General features: G+C 50.2%; 1 protein-coding gene across 1 annotated transcript in view; it reads right to left on the bottom strand.

The window, feature by feature from the left end:
- The window catches only part of LOC108580014 (semaphorin-1A), a 106,874-nt gene extending 90,104 nt beyond the window's left edge, over positions 1–16,770 (bottom strand). The window contains 1 exon segment of the mRNA XM_017943663.1: positions 16,730–16,770. Within this exon segment, the coding sequence (XP_017799152.1) occupies positions 16,730–16,745 (16 nt within the window). The 5' untranslated portion in view covers positions 16,746–16,770.
- Between the last annotated feature and the right edge of the window lie 1,803 nt (positions 16,771–18,573).

Raw genomic sequence — 18,573 nt, 5'->3', positions numbered from 1 at the left:
CGGAACATCCCGAGGAATATAACGGGCCCGCCACAAAAGAAACTCCTGGTCCCCGCTTGTCTACTCGATTAATTCCATCGAATTAAAGAATTATTCATAGTGTGCGTGCGTGTCTTTTTATGCTTGCACGGACGGATTGTTCCATGCTCGAGTTTCACCAAGCTAGGGAACGATTTTTCAGCAAATTTCTCTCGCACCGCTGCACCTTCCCCATCGCAGTACTCGATATACCTATTTGTAAACTCGAGTGCATCTGGAATAGAAAATCTCGGGGCGACGAGCGCGCGACTCGGAATCACTTTTACCCACGAATTCAGATAACGTACTCTGAAACGTAATATATGTTTATACGGCGCGTACATAGGCGCCCACTTTGCCGCGCGCGCGTCTCTGTGTGTGCGTCTGTACACGACGTGGATAAACAAGTGGATGGAACTGTCGATTGTTCCTTTCTCGCGTATACGGAATTCGCGTCACTCAGCGCTGCTCTCGATTCGACGGCTTCAATTTTCCCTGGAAAACTCGGCAGAGAGAGAGAGAGAGAGAGAGAGAGAGAGAGAGAGAGACAGGTCCGAAACGAAAGGGAGCGACTCGCGCGATTCCAGTTAGAAAACCGACAAAATTGGCCGGCCAGTGTGACCGAGGTGGTAACGAACAACCGACCGATAGACAGAGACCGGGGGAGAATGGGTGAAAACCGCTTCTTTCATTCTTTCTTTCGCCGATCGCGAAATTTTGCCGCTGCTCGCTCTCGCTGCGATAAAAGTTCCATTGAACGGTCCCGCGACTGCGATGCGAGAACGTTCGACAGCCGTTTCGATGTATTTGAAAAGCGCATACAAGCGAATCGAACGAGGCCGAACGAGTTTCGGGGGCGCGATGCAGTCCGAGCGAAATCCAATCGACACTGACAACGCCAAAGTCAAATATTTAAACGGAGTTTCGAGCTCCAACCTCCCTAAAAATGCGATTAATCCGTGTTTAACTTCGATTAATTCGCGGAACGGTCTATTTCACATTTTCCAATGGTGGCCAAGATTCATCCTTCCAACGCGAGATAAAAGAAGGAAGAGGGAGAAATTCACGGCGCTGTATAATTAAGCAACCGGCGTCGGTGGGAAAATATGAAATTTTCCTGGAAACAACAACGAGGACGGTTAATGGGGCAAAATTGAAATTTCATAGAGTGGCCTCTGATCGTTAATAGTGATTTAAAGACGGCGTAACCAGGAAAGCCATTGGCCTTACTTCGTGCTAATACTCGACCCTTGCCAAATATTTACACCGACCCTAACACGCCTGACGTCGTGAACTAATACCTTACCCTGTAATTAGCACACGCCGTGCTTCGGAGACTGATAATTATGCACCGAGGCGGCGCAACGACGTCGTCCGTGTACACCGTCGGAACCCGCGAGTATGTAACCGCCATTAACAGTACATCAGAGTCGCACACCGCCCGGCACCAACAGTCCCCTCTTTGAGATGCGGCAAAAAGAAAAGTGAAGAGGTGCAGAGAGATAGATAGATGGAAAGACGAAACGTTGCCTTTTCCTTCCTTACACAATCTCCGCGAATTTCGTTCAATTCGACGCTGCGCGAGTAAAAGGATGGAAATGCATCTATGCCGCGCACGCGGGGCAAAATGAAAAAGATACTCGTTGCAATTTTCAACGATAACAAAGCTCCCCTTTTCCCCGTCTCTCAAACGATCCTTCGTTCAACTAACAGCTTTTTTATTTATATGCACCGTTAAAGCTCACGGACGCGAATTCTGTGTATGTGTTCGATGCGAGCAATAAATCACCTCGAAAATATTGCCGAACGTCAATCTCGCTTGCCAAAACTCGGTCAGAGAATAAAATGCAAAAAGTCGCGGGGAAAGGGTGCTAGACGAGAGTAACTCGTCCCTGTTAGAGGAAAACAGATTTAAAAAAACGAAAATCACCGGGGAACCAAGTGTTCGAGGAGTTTCGTGAATTTGCTCCAATTTAAAAAAAAAAAATCTAACACCCGTGTATATGCACATAGGGAACACGTTTTTCGGACAGTTTTTCACCCTCGTTACCTCCGCCAAACATTTCTACGCATTACACACTTGTTACCCCTTTCGAGAATAACAATCAACTACGCTCCACGATTGGGTCGGGATCGCGCGAAACCTTGAAAAAAGAGAAACTGGAGAAATGAAAATTTCCTGGAGGGTGTAATTTCGAGTTGTCAAGCGTGCGCGGGTGTGTAAGTGCTGGCAGCGACGAGCGGAAAAAATCTTCCTTGGCAAATAGCAGCGGGGGGAGAAACTAGTTCGATTCTGATTCGAAAACTCGTCCTCGAGGGGTTCTCCCGGGACAATACCAAGTTTCCCGGACGCGGAAAACGCGAGGACGAGAAAGAGCAAATTCGGGAACGATTTGGCACCGGAGCTGGCCTGGTTTCGTTCGACTTTCGATTGTCCTCCTCGCCGATGGCAAAAGGAAGCGCCGCGAAAGGAAGACAAAGGGGGTCGAACTTGCACTTTTTTCTCTCTCTTTTTTTTTCCACCGCCCATGTGTCCAAACGGATCGCGAACCAATAAGTCAGAATAACGGGATGGCTGCAAAGTGAAACTTACGTGTTCCTGGCTTTGTCCCGAGAGATCGAACGATTCGAGATGCGAGAGAGGGAGAAAAAAAAAAGTTAGCAGAATTTTGTCCAGGTTTAGTTTCACGCGAGACGGCTGTCGCCAAAGAAAATGAACGATGCTCGCGCGACTCCGGCGCAATTTCTGAAATTGCCGATAAAACTGACGCGCTACGTCGACGTCGCAGTGTCCCTGGTCCTCTGTAGAAAACGAACACCGGAACGATCCTGCACGCTTGTAACGACGGTTCGTCGATGGAATAACTGATTGGCCCGCGATATCGTACTTCGTTGGTGTGGCGCCGATAGGGCTCGCTCGTTTAACGCCACGCGGATGAAACACTGCACGCCGAGAGACACTTTTTTTTCTCGCAAACGCAAGATGCATTCGCCAAGTTGGACAAATTGAATTTTCCGACGCGTCCAACTATACCGCCGGAGCCGCGTACGAAAACGGAGCGCGATTCTTTCGCGGTCGTGAAATCTATCGCGTTCCCACAGTGGTAACAACTATTTCTGCTTGACCTAAATACGTTCGACCGTTTGACTTGCGTTTCGTCGTCGAGAGTTTGCGATCAAACTCCGTGCACAACGATGACTTTAAATTCCCGAGACCTCAGATTTTCTGAGATCGAGTTTCCGTTTTTGTTCACCCAATTCGAGTGTAAAGAGACAATAAATCCGATACACGTGTGCCGAGAATAATTTCGAAACGAAAAATTCCCAAATACCGGTCTACAGAGGAAAAAATGAAACGAAAGATGGAAAAAAAAAAATATGAAAATCAAATGCAAACACAGCCTACAACAACAGGGGACCGGCACCGTTTCTTTGAAACGCTTCCCGAGCGGTGGTAATTATGCGTTGTGCGCAACCGGCAGCACAGTGGCTGGTACACGCTGTCACTTTTCTGAACGTATTGTGCGTAATAAATCGAAACCATACCACCGGAGGGCCAATAACATTTTAATCCTTTGTACCGTGGCGAGTCTAGCCGCGGCGAGAGGGAGAGTTCAAATTGTCGAGAATTATTTGGAGAAAAATGTTCGCCAGGGGGAAGGAAGATCCACGGGGCAAATAGTTAATTCGGCAGGTATTCGCTATTCTAATTCAGAGGTACGGTCGAATGCGCGATTAAATGCCGATCGGTTTACGCAGAGTTTCGCAGCCACTGGCGAACCAAACAAATTCCTATCCGAAGAAAAAACAGCTAGCAAGAGGGATGATTATCCGACGGAATAATTCTCTCGGCGAGTTCTAAAAAAGACTGAATAGTCCACTTGGACTATGGATGGTGAAACTCTCGATGCGTGACGCCCCGATCATCCAAGAGTAATTAAGCGGCTAACGACACTCGTCAAATTCACCTACCGCTATCTAGCTGCCATCAATTTTTATTAAAGCGACCGTATTTAAACCGCTCACTCTGCCTTCTTTTCTTCCCCTCCGCGGTGTAAGATCGATGAACCCTTTCAACGTCCATTCAGCGCGTTTGACCCAAAGGGCAAGCGTAAGGAGAAGCGGCAAAAAGGGCGGAAATAAGAAGGGAGGAAATAACGGACAAACAAGGGGAGAAAAAGGAGCGAGCGAGGAGATGGTCGTAAGAGGCGCACGTGCCCAGACAGCGCGGCGCAGATGCGACGTTCTTAAAGCGTTAAGTACACGCCACTATTTTCCGTGGGATTAAAGTCGGAAACGAAGGAGAATCGCGCGAGAAAAGAATGGAATTGGCGTACGAGCGTGAGAAGAAGGACTGGAAATGGTCGAGAGAAGCCGGAAGGATTTTCCAGAGAGGGCAACAAACGTGTGCGTGGGACTGCGGTGGCCACCGCCGCCCAAATACCACCGAGCCTCTTGTTGTCCGCTATATTTTTATTAACGCCGACCGAGTAGACTTTCTGGCCTGGACCGAGTTGTTAATTTTTCCCCAATTAACGTCTTTTAAATGCGCACTAGACGGGAAGAGAAACAAATCCTGGTTACCTTTTAACAGGCGCAGGGCGGGAGGGCGGGCGCGTTTTACGTATGTACGCGGTAAATCGTTGTGTCCACGTTTTGATTTCGCCAGATTAAATTCATTACGAGCAGCAGCGCACCGCCTTTTCAAAAATTCCACCGCGTGATTAACCTTCTCGTGCTGGATCAAGTATTCGCGACCGAGCTGTCTGGTTTTCCAAAAAGCGACGCCCATATAAAATTCCTCGCGTTGCGCCTGTGTACGTACGGCGAATTACGCGAATACGATGAATGGCTGCCGCGAGACTGCTACACCCACCCAGCCAGAGAGTTTAGAATTTCCTACATTCCAGATATTAACGAAGCACCACTAATCAACCAACTCTTTAAATCGTCCGTCGTTCCTCTCTGCTACGCTCGAATAAATTCTGCGAAATTTTTATGCAGCCAAATTGACCATTGATGAAAATCTTGGTGGTAAAGTTCCGCTTCCACTTGTACCGTACGAATCGATCGTTCCTGTTCACCACGGTGGAGTGCCAAGATCGCGAGAGAAATCGACAATGGTTTCATCCGACAGGCCAACTATTCGGGTATATAACGCGTGCATAGACCGGCGATAATTCGCGCATACCCTTGGAAAACTATGCTCAGTTCCCCAATTAAGGAGTCATTGTTCCCCACGGAACGTTCTCTCGCGGCCCTGGCATTACGTCGAACGTGGTCGTTCGTCGATAGTTGCGTTTGCGGCTGCGTTCCTCAAGAGCAACGTGCGTGGAGAACGATAGCGGTTCCTTCGCTTATCCCACAGTCGTACAATTTGCATGATGAGACGGTAAAGCCGGATCGGGCCGGCTCGCCCTCCGAACGGATCCTTCTCCCCTCTCCATCCACGCTCCAGTTCGCCATCCGTTTCATCTCTTTCGTACTCTCTTTCGCTCCCTATCTCTCTTCGCTCCATAGCTCGCAGCCGTACATTCGTTATCTCTCTCCGGGCGCATAGCTTTTCCATAATCTCTCTCTCAACTATTCTGCCTCCCAGAACAGATAGAGACAGATATATGTGCCCGCGGTACCACGAGAAAGTCGTAAAAGGGGGATGAGGATGTCGGTGGTGGTGGTTTGGAATGGTGGGCGTGGGGACGTGTAGGAGAACGACAAAATTCTATCGACGTTCGATGCACCTTACAGGCACCCATCTACGAGAGAACGCGAGTATCAGGAACTATATTGGAAATCGAGCAAGGGAGGACTCCGAAGAGGACTCGTTGACACAGGGGCTAAGTCGATGCGAGCAACCGACCCCGACCAACCTTTCTTCCCCCGATAATTACTGCACCGCCTTAATTACACCGTGCTTCGATCGAACGCGTTAACTAAATCAAAGAGCAAAACGCCTCTTAATCCCTCCACGATCGAGGCCAACTCCGTTAACAACCGGACCAAATTCTTCTCGAGGCGTTCTTTAAAGAAAAAAGAAAAAAAGCAGTGTATCTCCACTATCGCTGTCGTCTCGCGAAACGCTAGACGAACCTTCCGACCTCTGGAAATGTGCAGCCAGCTCTGTCTCGCAAAAAGACGAAAAAGAGCAGGGAATTCCGGCGCAGAGGGAGTACAAATGGATCGTTGCTTAACGCGATTTCGCGTGTAAAGGTCAGCGCGTAAAAGAGCAGCGAAGGGAGGGTAGGACGTGAAATAATGCATCACGCTCTCGGTCAAAGAGAACAAGTACAAGCCCGCGGAATTGCATCCAAGTAGTAATCGTCGAATCCGAAAAAAAAAAAAAAAAGAAAGAAAGAAGGAGAAGTAACGTTAGCGGCAGCACGAGTCGAATCAGCTAGCGTGGCTGAGAGGCTAGATTAAATTGAGTGGATTACTAAAACGGAAAGGGAGAGAGAACAGGGCTAAAGTACGACGAATTCTATCGATTCCCCGACGCGCTGCCAGTAGCATAGGGGAAGATATTGGAAATGGCAATGGAGCATCGTGGGACGCGGTATGAACCACGGTATTGCTCGGTAGGCCCTGAGACTCCGAGAGTGACAATGGAACAGACGGAGAGAACGATGACACCTCGAAATGCCACGGTCTACGCGAGTTTTGTCCGGATCCTGCGTGCTTCCGTGTCTCCTCGGCATGCAAGCAGCGGGATGACTGTCCCTTAGGGGCAAGGGAACAGATGTACACCGGCCTATTTCAATAATGGAAACTATCGCGGTTATTCACCACGACCATTTTCGTTTGGCACGAGTAACGGCCGGGGCCGGGGCCGGGGCAGGTGAAACGACACGCTTGTATCATATTTCACGGTTACACCTAGAACAGAGTGTCCGTATCCACCGGATAACGACCAACTTTGGTAAACGAAATAACCGAAGGGGAATAGGTATCGATGGCTGGAACCTCGGGCGAGTACTTTCGGACGTGCGAGGATAATCCTAATCGTTCGATTAAAAGGCACCGTTAACGTCACTCGAATCTGATTTCTTAGACGGTCCAGAGGCAACTTTATCTACTCGAAGTATCTATCCGAGACACGTTCAAGTAGTTTTCTCAAAGGATTGAGCACGGCTGATAAATTCTCAACGGGACAAAGACTTAGCCGTGTTATTCCCAACTCCACTCGAAGGAGAGATGGTCAAGACAATCGTGCAACTTTCTCAGCTGCGCTAGAAAAGTTTGAAATCATAGGAAAGTTGTCGAGCCGAGAAGAGGACGTTTTACGCGTTCAACGAATCATCCACTCGATCCTTCGCGCATACGCGTACTATCTACACAAGAACCGATAGAGGAAGCAGCGGGGAATACAATCAATCGTGCGCACTGAACCGTACACGCTGCTACGAAGAAGAGAGTACGGAATAACAAGGTTTCGCCGATGTTCGATCGCCTCGACAAAGATGCATCTGATAAATTTGCCGTAGAAACTATCCTGGGAATCGAGACTACACGTCGCAACCTCCTACTTCTCTTTCCGCGCCTCGCATCCCAAGTCACGCTGGAGCGGACAAAGAGAAAGAGAGGAGAGAAGACAGGGTGGATGAAGGAAAAGTGGGAGTGGAGGAGAAAAGGGGGTGGTGGTGAGAGGCAGAGAGAAAGAACAGTGACCCCCAAAATGTCGGAGTCGTCTTGGTCGGTAGCATCATCATCGTTGCGCGTGCATAACTTGGTGCTCTCTTGGCTGTGCCAGCAGCCGGCGAGGTATTGATCGGCTGAACCCACGAGGACCACATGGCGACTCCAACTTCGTGCGACTCCGTGCGAAACCGGCACCCCTCGTGCCTAACATGGCGCCCGTAGGCGGTCACGTGGTCGCCACCCCCTCACCCACACGACTACCCCTAACGCAGCGGGCGCACTCGACCACCACAAGGGATATATGATTCCTCTCTCTCTCTCTCTGCCTCCCGTTTTCTCGCTCCATCTTCCTCTTTCCCACTCTGTCTCACCGACCATGTCCTCTTCAGGGGCGGCTTAAATATTTGCACGGCTAGGTTCGATGATATTACACGGGAATCCTGACCGCATCGCGATAATGAGAAAGCTGTCTGTTCATTTGTTGTTCGCGCCGTTCCGACATTCGCAGGAAAATAAACATTTTTCCCAGCTCCAAAGTACCCGCGCACACGACCATATTTCCGGACCATCGAATTCCATCATTTTTCATGGCTCTTTTAAAGCACCACCACCGGGGGGGTAAAAATAGCGGTAGTCCCGTCATTCGAGTCGCACGGCTCGTTTCTCTTCTAGAAAACGATCCGACGAACTAAATAGAACCCGCCGACTCTGTTCTCGGCTCGTTTTTCCCCGAAATCACTGCGTCGCCGCCTCTTCCATCCGCTTACTTTTTTTCTCACCCCCAAACTTCTCTCGCATCTCAGATTTTGTGACGCCGCGCCGCCCAGCGTGGAGGGGGTTGCTCAGCCGTACAGCTGTTTAACGTGTTCGCTAACTCTTCGCGGTAGAAACGAGCCAACTTTTAACAACTACCCGAAACTTCGGCTTAATTAACGAAACGAAAGGAAGACTGAATTTTTAACTCCTCGTGTCTTTAAATCCTCGAGAATATCCAAATGTTGAAACGTACACCTGTATCTCGTATGCGCCGAAAAACCCGTTGCAAACTAGCGCCGAGAAAGGGACACGTAATCGTACGTGTTACGTTAAATCGCGTCTTTTCAATGCGATTAACTATTTCCAGATCCTTCCCTGCCCCATTGTGTTTTCCCTCGTGCCGCATCCTTCTCGTCCCTTTTTTACGTCCAGCTCTCTTGTCTAGCAGCAGTATCCTGCAGGGATGCGCACGAATGCACACCAACAGAGGTTCGTACGTGTATCGGACACATCTTAAGCCACGATATTAGGAGGATGCGGCGCGATAGAGAAAGAGCGAGGAGCTAGACGATAGAATCGGGGGAGACAGAGAACGTCCAAGTGGTAGGGGGTGAGAGAGAGAGTGGTCCGACTCGGAGTACCCTCCGGACACCCTCCATTTGTCGCTTCCATTCCCTCCCTTGGCCTTCCGCTATCTCACGACTGACGCATCGTTCTGCGGAACAGGAGGGAGAGACGGAGAAAGGACGATCGATCTTTCAGGATGCCAGTCGTACCGACGACCGATTGAAAAGCTTCTGATTCGTGACTCGAGGCGAGAAATCCTGACTCGGTAAGGGGACGACGAACACGGTCAACGAGCTACAAAGCTCCGATATGAATGGGAGCGATTTTTAAATGCGCACCGGCTATCCGCTCGTTACCGAATATCCCGTAAATTCTTTTCCAACACGTACAACCTCCTCTCGATTGGGTAAATGGCACGCCACGCTGCTACCCGGACCGTATAAAATTCACAGCGCGAATCGTGAAAAACGTGTAGCCGGTTGCACAGTTTCACGTGTACACCGTGTGGCACGGCGATGAAAGAACCGGTACACGGAAGCACCGCGAAAAACACGAGAAGGTTTAAAAGCAGGTAAAGAGGGGAAGAAAGCCCGGCAGTGCGGGGAATACAAGTTGAACGTTGGAGAAATGATCGGATCTAGAGAGCAAAGTGGCTTAGAAACGGTACCGTTTAATGGGAGAGATTGGAGGAACGGTTGAGAAGGTCGTTAAAGATTTTATCGGGGCATTTTCGACGAGCTCGAACCTCGAGGAAATTAATAATTCGACGCGTGTACGCGTGTACGCGTGTACGCGTGTGTGGAGGAAACTAATGTTCCAACAGACGGATCGTGTGTACGGAGCTTGCGCGACTAGATAGGATACAACGGTGACACATCCTGCGAGATACTCGAGAGACCGATCGATCTCGCAGGACATCAGACGCACCGAGTGATCACCGGTGGTAAGCCTTTCGCCCTATTTTATACCAGATAGCGGTTGAAAATACCGCAGCATCGCACTTATCTATCCGCTATAGCAACGATTGTGGCAATTATTCGCGCGGCAGCCTCGAGCAGGGTCGTTTCGCGCGGTCTCTTAAATTTACGACAAACAGGGGAACGATTTTCGACCCTGTCGAAGTTAATACGCGGTTGCGGTTTCCTATGAAATTTCCATGAAATTCTCGCGGAGGATGACTAGAGAGGGTGGAAGCTTTCCGGGTTAATGGAAGAGTTCCATTAATAGCTGGTCGGGAAATCGTAATGGAAAAATGATTATCCGATAAACATCGTGGAGGAGGGCGGTAACGCGTGAGAGACGGGTCAACAACGATACGCGGATGTCGCGCGGAAAGTATTCCACTCGACTCGCGCAAAAAACTTGTGTAAGTTCTGGCGTTCAGTGGCCCTCGTGAAAGCGCTTCCATTCCCTAATTAACGCACGAGAGCGCACGCCGAGAGGAAGGTTGGCCGAACCAACTTTAAAGTCGTCCTGGGATCTCTTTACCATTTCGAAGAAAAAAGAAGAATGTTCCGTAGGAGAGAAATATCGGAAGAAGACGACACGTCGCACACACGACATCTCATTCGAGCTCTTTCGACGAATAAATATTCTCCGTGAAATCGGGCCACGCTCGATCGGAACGATGATAATCGTAATTTCGCGTAAACTTTGCCGAGCCGAGCCGTCGAATGGAAAAGCTTTTAAAGATCTTAACGATACTTGCGAACAGACTAAAAGAGAGGGCCGGACTCAAAAGGAAGAAAGCTGGGTGAAAAGGCGGCGGACAGCGTGGAGGGAGGGAGGGAGATAGAACCGAGTAGACAGAAGCTCCAAGTTTAGAAACGCAATAGGAAGAGGAACGAGTGGCGGCGGTGGCGGAGGGGGGTTGGGACGAATTGGAGGAGGACGAGCCACTCGTATTGATCCAGCAGATACGCTCGATTAAACCGCAAATTGCAACGGATTGGCGTAAGTTACCACGTACTAATACTACCAATACCAACTACGCCGCTTTCACGATGCTGCCGGAAGCTGCTGATAGCGACGACGACGTCTGATATTCGACTGACGTGCCCGGCTGCGTATGCAGCCGCTCCTCTGCTCGATCAACACGCGTGTCCGCGGCGCGCGTACACCACCGACCAACTTCCAAACTATCGGATAAACCGTACTGTAACGAAACACCGGCTTACCTGTCGCGTGCTAATTCCCCGGCAGCAGATTTAAAGAATCGTATAATCCTCCAAGATCCAGCCAACAATTCAATTCGAAATTCAATTAAGGACGACTCGAACAAACGTACGAAACTAAAGGAGCGTATCAATCGGCCTGTATCTGGTGTACAGTATACATATATACCGGTATAGCGTGCACCACGCGACCGGAACAGAGACACGGTGAACGTAGAGCAATTACGTAAGGGAAAAATCGCAAGCGAAAATCAACAATGGAGAAAAACTGGTGTAATTGAGTTTGGAAAACTTGTTCTACGAACGACGGGATGTCACGTACGTTTATCTCTATCTTCCTCTTTTTTCCCCCCTATCTTTATACCACACGTTCTCCTCTGTTCTTTCTCTTCGCCGCTTACCGGGCAGCACCGCGGTTTCGCTCTCTCGCAGTTCCATTCGGAACGCGTGCCGCGCACTGTTTAAGTCCGCGTCACGCTGAATTAATTACACGCCGACTGTTTGTAAGATAAACCGTTCGCTATCGCGATTCGAAACGATACGAACGATTAGTCAGAGCCGTGATTAAATATCAAGGGAGATCTATCCGCGGAGTAATTCGCGACTCAAACGATCCAACAAGCACCCTTCAAATTATCCTTCTAACGAGAAGAAATTTTTCCGGTCAAGTGCCGGAAACCGAGCGGAGCTGATTCGATTTGCGGAAATCGATTCTTTCTCGTCTGCAACGATGCTAGCCGATACGAAACCAGCACACCGTGGGATACGTTCTCCTTCGATCGGAATTTCCGGATATTCTCCGCGGAAAGAACAACGGCGCAATAGTCACCCCGCTGGCCGTGCTTGCAGCAATGTATTTGATGGAAAGTGTAGATCAGATTTTGCGTATTAAAGAAAATTCCGAATCGATATTGAAAGGATTATTTTTCTCGGTAGGGAAGGTTGTTGTATTTACTTGGAGGGTGGTTAGATTTGATTGGCGAGTAGGAGGGCAGGCACACGTTGGGCGTTTCAGGGTTCGCATTAAACTAGACCGTACTACTAATGGTCCTTTTCGTTCCATCCCGTTCGAGTAAGCTTCTCCCCTAGTCTACTGCTACCCGACTACAGACCGGCTGCCACGTTGCTTTCGGACTCAAATTGATTGGACTGTGAATCGTCCGGTTTGAATTATTCATACTTTACCCGTCGATAAACCAATTTCTGTACCAGCCGAATCGAGGAGGAAAAGATCGGCGAGCCACGCGACGCACGGACGGAGCAACGACGAGGAGCAAAGAGCAGAATGGCCGGGGCGCAACTATGGTGGCACGATGCTCGAATCGGAAAATAGGGTGGGGAAAGAAAAGAGGAAGAGAGAGAAAAGCAGCAGGTCAGTTAACTTTGCCGGAGAGAGATCATCGGACGAGCTACGACGCCGTTTAATTTTATCATTCGATCCAATGACGTGGAAGATGCGTTGGAGAAAGAAAATAGACTCGATGACGTAAAGAGACCCTTCCTCCTTCTGTTTTCCTAGGACACGCGAATAATTAAGGCACGAGAGGCGATAAAACCAACTGCCATCGTGGTAATAGAATGAAAAAGACTGGCGCTCGAAAGCATCGAAAGCGGGTGGTGGTGGTGGTAGCGGTGATGATGGAGTAGGAAGAAGAGCTGGAGGAGATGATATTAATGCATCGAAACTCGGCGTTCACTTTGAAGCGGTGGTCGAGACGTTATAAGACGAGTCGAGATGTATAAGGAGAGAAAGGGAGAGAGTGGGAACAAGTTTCTCGATATTAAAGAATTCGCAAAGTTTCGAGACGATAATAAAATCGCCAACTAATCGTCTATAGGATCGGTGGAAGGAGGAGGAGAAGGTGGAGGCGAGGGAAATGGTCAGAATCGACGCGAGAGGAACTCCATCCAAGTTTCGCGAAAGCGATCGTATTTACGACGGTTCCTCATCTGAGCGCGAGCACGCGCGCGGGGTCGAGTCAACACCCGCGATAAGAGGACACTTTTACTTGTACTCGAGTGAAGAAACCGCTCCCAGCGGCCGCTGCTTTTGACCTTTTGCTTTTCCCGGATCGGGCATGGCGAGGGGGATCTTCTCGACAAAAGATTTATGAACCCCTCGGCAATGCCAGTATGCTACTTATTCTATCGTCGAGTACACACTCGAGGTTCACAAAAAATGCGGGGGTGGTATGTACACGCGAACGATCCTCAAAGAGAAATCTTAAAAAAAGGGGCGACCCTCGTCTCGTATCGAATCAATCATTTCCAGGCTCGCGAGCTCGTACACCTCGCCAATTGTCTGGCATTAATCCGTGCGCGCTCTCGCCGGATTCGCATTCTTCCGCTCGTTCCAACCTGCCTCCCTCCTGCCTCCCTCCTGCCTCTATCCGTCTAACGACAAAAGGAAAAAGGTATAACGACCGGCGCGGCGGACATCGATCCGTCGCCGTTCCGTTCGCCGATGGTAGCGCGTCGTTCGATCGTGTAAATTCAAAGTTGCTCGAGAAAGGGCCGGCAACTTTTTCCCTTTCGTTGGTTCGCCGTGAAACGTAGTGGAAATACGTTTCACGGTTCTGAAACGCGGAGTCAATTGACACGATTCCCAGCAATTTTAGCCAGTGGTCAGAACCGAGGTCAGGTTATACGTGCCGCGTCGCGTCGCATATACCGTCGGGTGTACGTTCAAACTAATCATAATGTATCTTCATCGGTTCGGGGTCGTGCTGTGATTGGTCCGCTGCGGTATTCCTCGCTGCCGGATAAAATTACCGTAATATGGATTAACTGGCCGCTATAGCCCATATTCTGATCCTACGCTCGCATTCGACTCTGCTGTGTAGTAATGAACTCGTAACCGGCCGCTATTACCAACCGCACCGGATTCGCGGTGTGTCTTTTAATAACGTATTCGCATAAACGCGTAAACGACGTATTGCACCAGCCTCCCTTCTCCATCCACTCGATTCACCATACGTTCCTCCCTCGTAAATCTCCACGAAATCGCCTTCGACCGCATTACCACCCTTAATTTTCTCGTTCGCGCCGTCCTTCGTCCGCGTTCTCCTGGAATTTCACGCCAACGCGGTTCCCACTCGTTATCGATCCGTCGAGCGGAGTTTTCCGATCTCCCTTCTATCCTCGCGCGACAGGCGGGGTCAGGACCGCTCTCTGCGCGCGATTTCGATTTTTAACGCCGCTTGATTTACGACCTTCGAGAAACCGCGCAGATATTTTACCTTTTTCAGTCAGGACACGCGGACGATCGTCAACGCCACTCCTGGGCCAGACGCGACGCGTTTTCCCCGCGACCACTGAAATATCGCCGCCTGTCGATGGTTTTTACGTTTGTAAAAATGGCCTGGGCCGGAAGATAAAAGCGGCAACGGGGAAATCGCGACTGGTCGGGAAGAAGTTTTCTCGTGGAAACGTCTACCTCCTACTACACGGAGAGGTGAAACTACCCTACCAGTGGCGGCGGCGTAAAGAGGATTTAATTGGCAGGTAATTACGGCGTATCCCTTGAAAATTCACACGAGTAAAAATAAGCATTAGCGGTCGGTGGAATCGCAATAAACAGCCGTTGGAAAATGCTGCGTCAGCGAGGCCGGGTCCCTCGCGATGCCCCCATAACGGCAATATGCATTTCCCGGTGATTACAATTTCGGTTCTGCGGCGTGGTTTTCCCCGTTGTAGAATTAGCAGAAATTCTGGCTCAGTGAGCAAAACAGTGCCGTTCCCGCAACGCCACTGGCGTATTAATAACACGTGCTTCGTGTAATTTCAATTCCAGCCGCACGTCGCGTCGCTATTGGAAAATAATAAGCGAAACGAAATTCACGACGGCCTAATGAGCTTACGTCACGGCCTACTAACGCCGTGTACCTCTCCGCGTCGAATACCATTTTAAAAGGGTACACCTTACGCCCGAAAATGCTTCCTGCAGCTTACCAAAACCAAGTAGGTTGTAATACGCGTCCAATTACACGCTGACCATCGCGCCGAAAATTTATTCCGCTCGTTGCTCGGATACTCTTTTAAAAGGTTACTACCGTAAGTGGCGCCTCTTGTCTGCTCTCTCTACTTTTCTACGCTCGACGTTAACCCGTCCTCTCTCTCTCTCTCTCTCTCGATTCATTTTTCAGCCTCTAATGCTTCCCGTGCTAGACGAGTGTAAAAAGAGATAAACGTCCATCTCGGCCTCTTGTCTGCTCTCTCTACTTTTCTACGCTCGACGTTAACCCGTCCTCTCTCTCTCTCTCTCGATTCATTTTTCAGCCTCTAATGCTTCCCGTGCCAGACGAGTGTAAAAAGAGATAAACGTCCATCTCGCTAACGTTCGATAAACAGCGGGGCTCGAGAAGGCGAGTCGAATCAATGCCAAGAGTTGATCGGTGCAAAATCGACACTGACCCAATGACGAGACTATCTTCGAGGCGTCGCGATGCGTAGAGAATCGTAGCAATTTATTTCGTTCCTTCTCTCGCCGAAATATCACCGAAAGAACGATGGATGTTGGATGTCGGTCGCGTACCACGGCTATGAAACACGCCGAGTGCCGTTAAGGTCGAGTGCCTCGGATGTGGGACACTTTGTACTGTTTCGCAGTTCTCCCTTCTCTCCTCTCCCGTTTCCACCTCTGCCCCCGATTCCAAGATATCAATCGACCAAACAATCGTCACGCTCAGACACTTTAATCCGTCACGCTTGAGCTGGCTCGCGTCGGATCTCGCCGGATCTCGTCGTCAAAGCATCGCGAACGAACGAACGGCGATGGCAAAGAGGAATGAAATTAATCGGCTGCTTTATCGAGCACCGCGTAGATCATGGACGAGAACGAAAGAGCGAGAGAGGGAGGAAGAGAGAGAAATCGATAAGCGGACCGCGGTTGTCGAGTTTTTCCAGGAACCCCGGTTCCGTCGCGCGATTTAATCATTTAAACGGGACAGCCTGGTCGATACCTGTATATTCTTTCCTAGTATCCGTCTAGAGGGTACGGTTATGTCACTGATTAGGGTTTACAGTCACCGAGTTGCACACACAGCTCCCCCTTCGCCAAGGGTGAAACAATAGCCGGGGTGGGGGAAGGTCCATGACCCTGCACCCGGTGCAACTTCCGTTCCGCATCGTCGTTCGGCTACTCGACGCGCACTACCCGGCCAAACGAGAATATAAAATTACCCTCCGCGCCGTCTGCGAGAGTATTTTAATTCTCGCTCGAGCGTAACCGGAGGAACGGCGCTTTTTTTTCGCCTCTAGCTATATTTTCCTCCTTCCGATCGATAGCCAGAGAGTAAAGATTTTTAAACAGAGGATTCGTAAAACGAGAGGTCTCTGGCTAATTTTCCTCTGCTTCGAACGCGTATTATCGTCCGATGACACCAGCTTCGACGAAATTCCCTGCCTTGTTGTGATTTCTTTCTCGAGTCACCTCGAATACTCTTATCGCCCGCTAGCTCGCTAACAGAGCACGCTCTGTCGACACCAACAACACTTTTTCTGGCCGCCGCCGCTCGCGTGACAACGCTGAACGGATCGCACACACGGGAGAGAGAAGGAAAAAAGATGAAAACACTCACCGAGTTGGACGTACATCTTCGGCCTGATATTCTCCTGCCATGCGGCTAGGACGAGGGTGAACGTGGCGATGACGCACCAACAGGATAACACTGGGTGCATCCTCGTTTCCAAGATGGTACGCCTCATCTTCTCTCGGATGGTTCGCACAAGGACGCCGGGAACGTGCCAGGATTCGTAGTCTCCTCGTAGTGGATCACGGCAACGAAAGAACCCCGGTAACTCACGTATACCGCACCAACCACCGGCACTCTTTTACTCCCCGTTAAGCACAGGCTCCGACGTAACAGCGGAAGGAGAAAGGACGTGTTTCTATCACTCTCTTTTCCCTCCCTTTCTCTCCACTCACTGCAGCAGCAGAACGTGCGAGGGTGCCGCAGTCACGTGCAGCGTGTTCCTCGTCGTTGTCGCAGTCGTTGTCCTCCAGCTCTGCTCACGCATGTTTCCCTCGGGACGACCGGCTTCCTGATCGCGCACATTCACGAGATCGAACGCGGCGTGTCCGCACACACCTCGTCGCACGGTTCCGAAAATCGGCCTTGAATATCCAAGGGACGGGGGATGATGTCGGGATAAAAGAAATTACCAGAGGGGAGAGCAGAGAAAGGCAACAGCAGCAGATAGATAAACAGAGAAAAAGGGGACAGAAAGAGAGAGAGAGAGAGAAAGCGCGTGCGTGTGTGTGTACGCGAAACGAAAGAGGCAGACAGAGAGAGAGAGAGAGAGAGAGAGAGAGAGAGAGAAGGAGAGAAAGAGAGAGAGAAAGAAAGAGACAGAGGGGCAAAGACACGGCGCACACGTAGGCGCACGATACCGTGTGCGTCTGTTTCGATACACCGTGTACAGCTAGTCAAGAACGATATACACACCACAAGACGTTCCGCGCCCAACGACGGTCGCCGTCACACTGACACTACGCAGCGCCACGACAGGTGACACGCGCCCCCCCACTACGCTGCCCACGGCTACCCTCTCTCTCTTCAAGTTAGAATCGGCCGGTTGTACGCGCAGCCGCGTCTCTACACGCTGCGCTACGTTCTCTCGTATACTCTGCGAGCCGCGTGTGCGTGCTTACGCGCCTCCACCGCACGCACACCTACCCCTTACGCACGTGGATAGGAGTAAGAGGCACCGGCTCGGAGAATAGGGGGCAGTGGATGGTAAAAGGGGAAGGAAAACGAGAGGGGGGAAAAGAGAGAGAGAGAGAGGTACACAGGAGACACCGGGCAAGCGCCGATTTTCAACCCCACCACCCCCGCGACACGATCACGCCGCCGTTCTCCTCCACGTCGTCGTCACCGTCGTCTTCGTCCTTGGTATCTCGTCGACGCTACCGCAGCGCCTCCAATCTGTAAAGAGAAAAAGAAACAAGGGGTTCGTTATAATATGTCGGAGAGTAGGTAAACCTTTTTGAAAAACAACTTCAACTAACGGCACTCGTGGAATACGTGTCCGTTCAACTTGGACGTAAACCACTAGATCACTTTCCTTTCTCCGTCTCTACGTTATCCTCCGATTATTTAACGCGTCTTAAATTACCTCGCTCTTTCTTGCTCTTCTTCGCTCGATCGTTCCGCGTTATTTCTTGACCCGAATTTCACGTGGAAACGTTTGCGCCAGCACGGATTTCAGCACGCTTTATTTTCCGCGAGGGTGCTGAGAGGGCGTAATAAACGTGCGGCTAACGATCACCTCGTTACGTTGCCCGCGTATACCAAGTTCCGCGGATGTTGGTGAAAAGATGACCTCCCGTCGAGCAACGTCAAAACGCCATGTTTATTTAATAAAGGTTTCCATCGGCGCTCCTATGCCCGGATGATTTCCATCGAACTTTTCATCTCGACGA

The sequence above is a fragment of the Habropoda laboriosa genome, unplaced genomic scaffold (assembly GCF_001263275.1).
Source record: "Habropoda laboriosa isolate 0110345459 unplaced genomic scaffold, ASM126327v1 scaffold2, whole genome shotgun sequence".
In the NCBI taxonomy this organism is placed as follows: domain Eukaryota; kingdom Metazoa; phylum Arthropoda; class Insecta; order Hymenoptera; family Apidae; genus Habropoda; species Habropoda laboriosa.
Note: the sequence above shows the minus strand (reverse complement) of the source record. Positions and strands in the feature narration are given on the sequence as shown.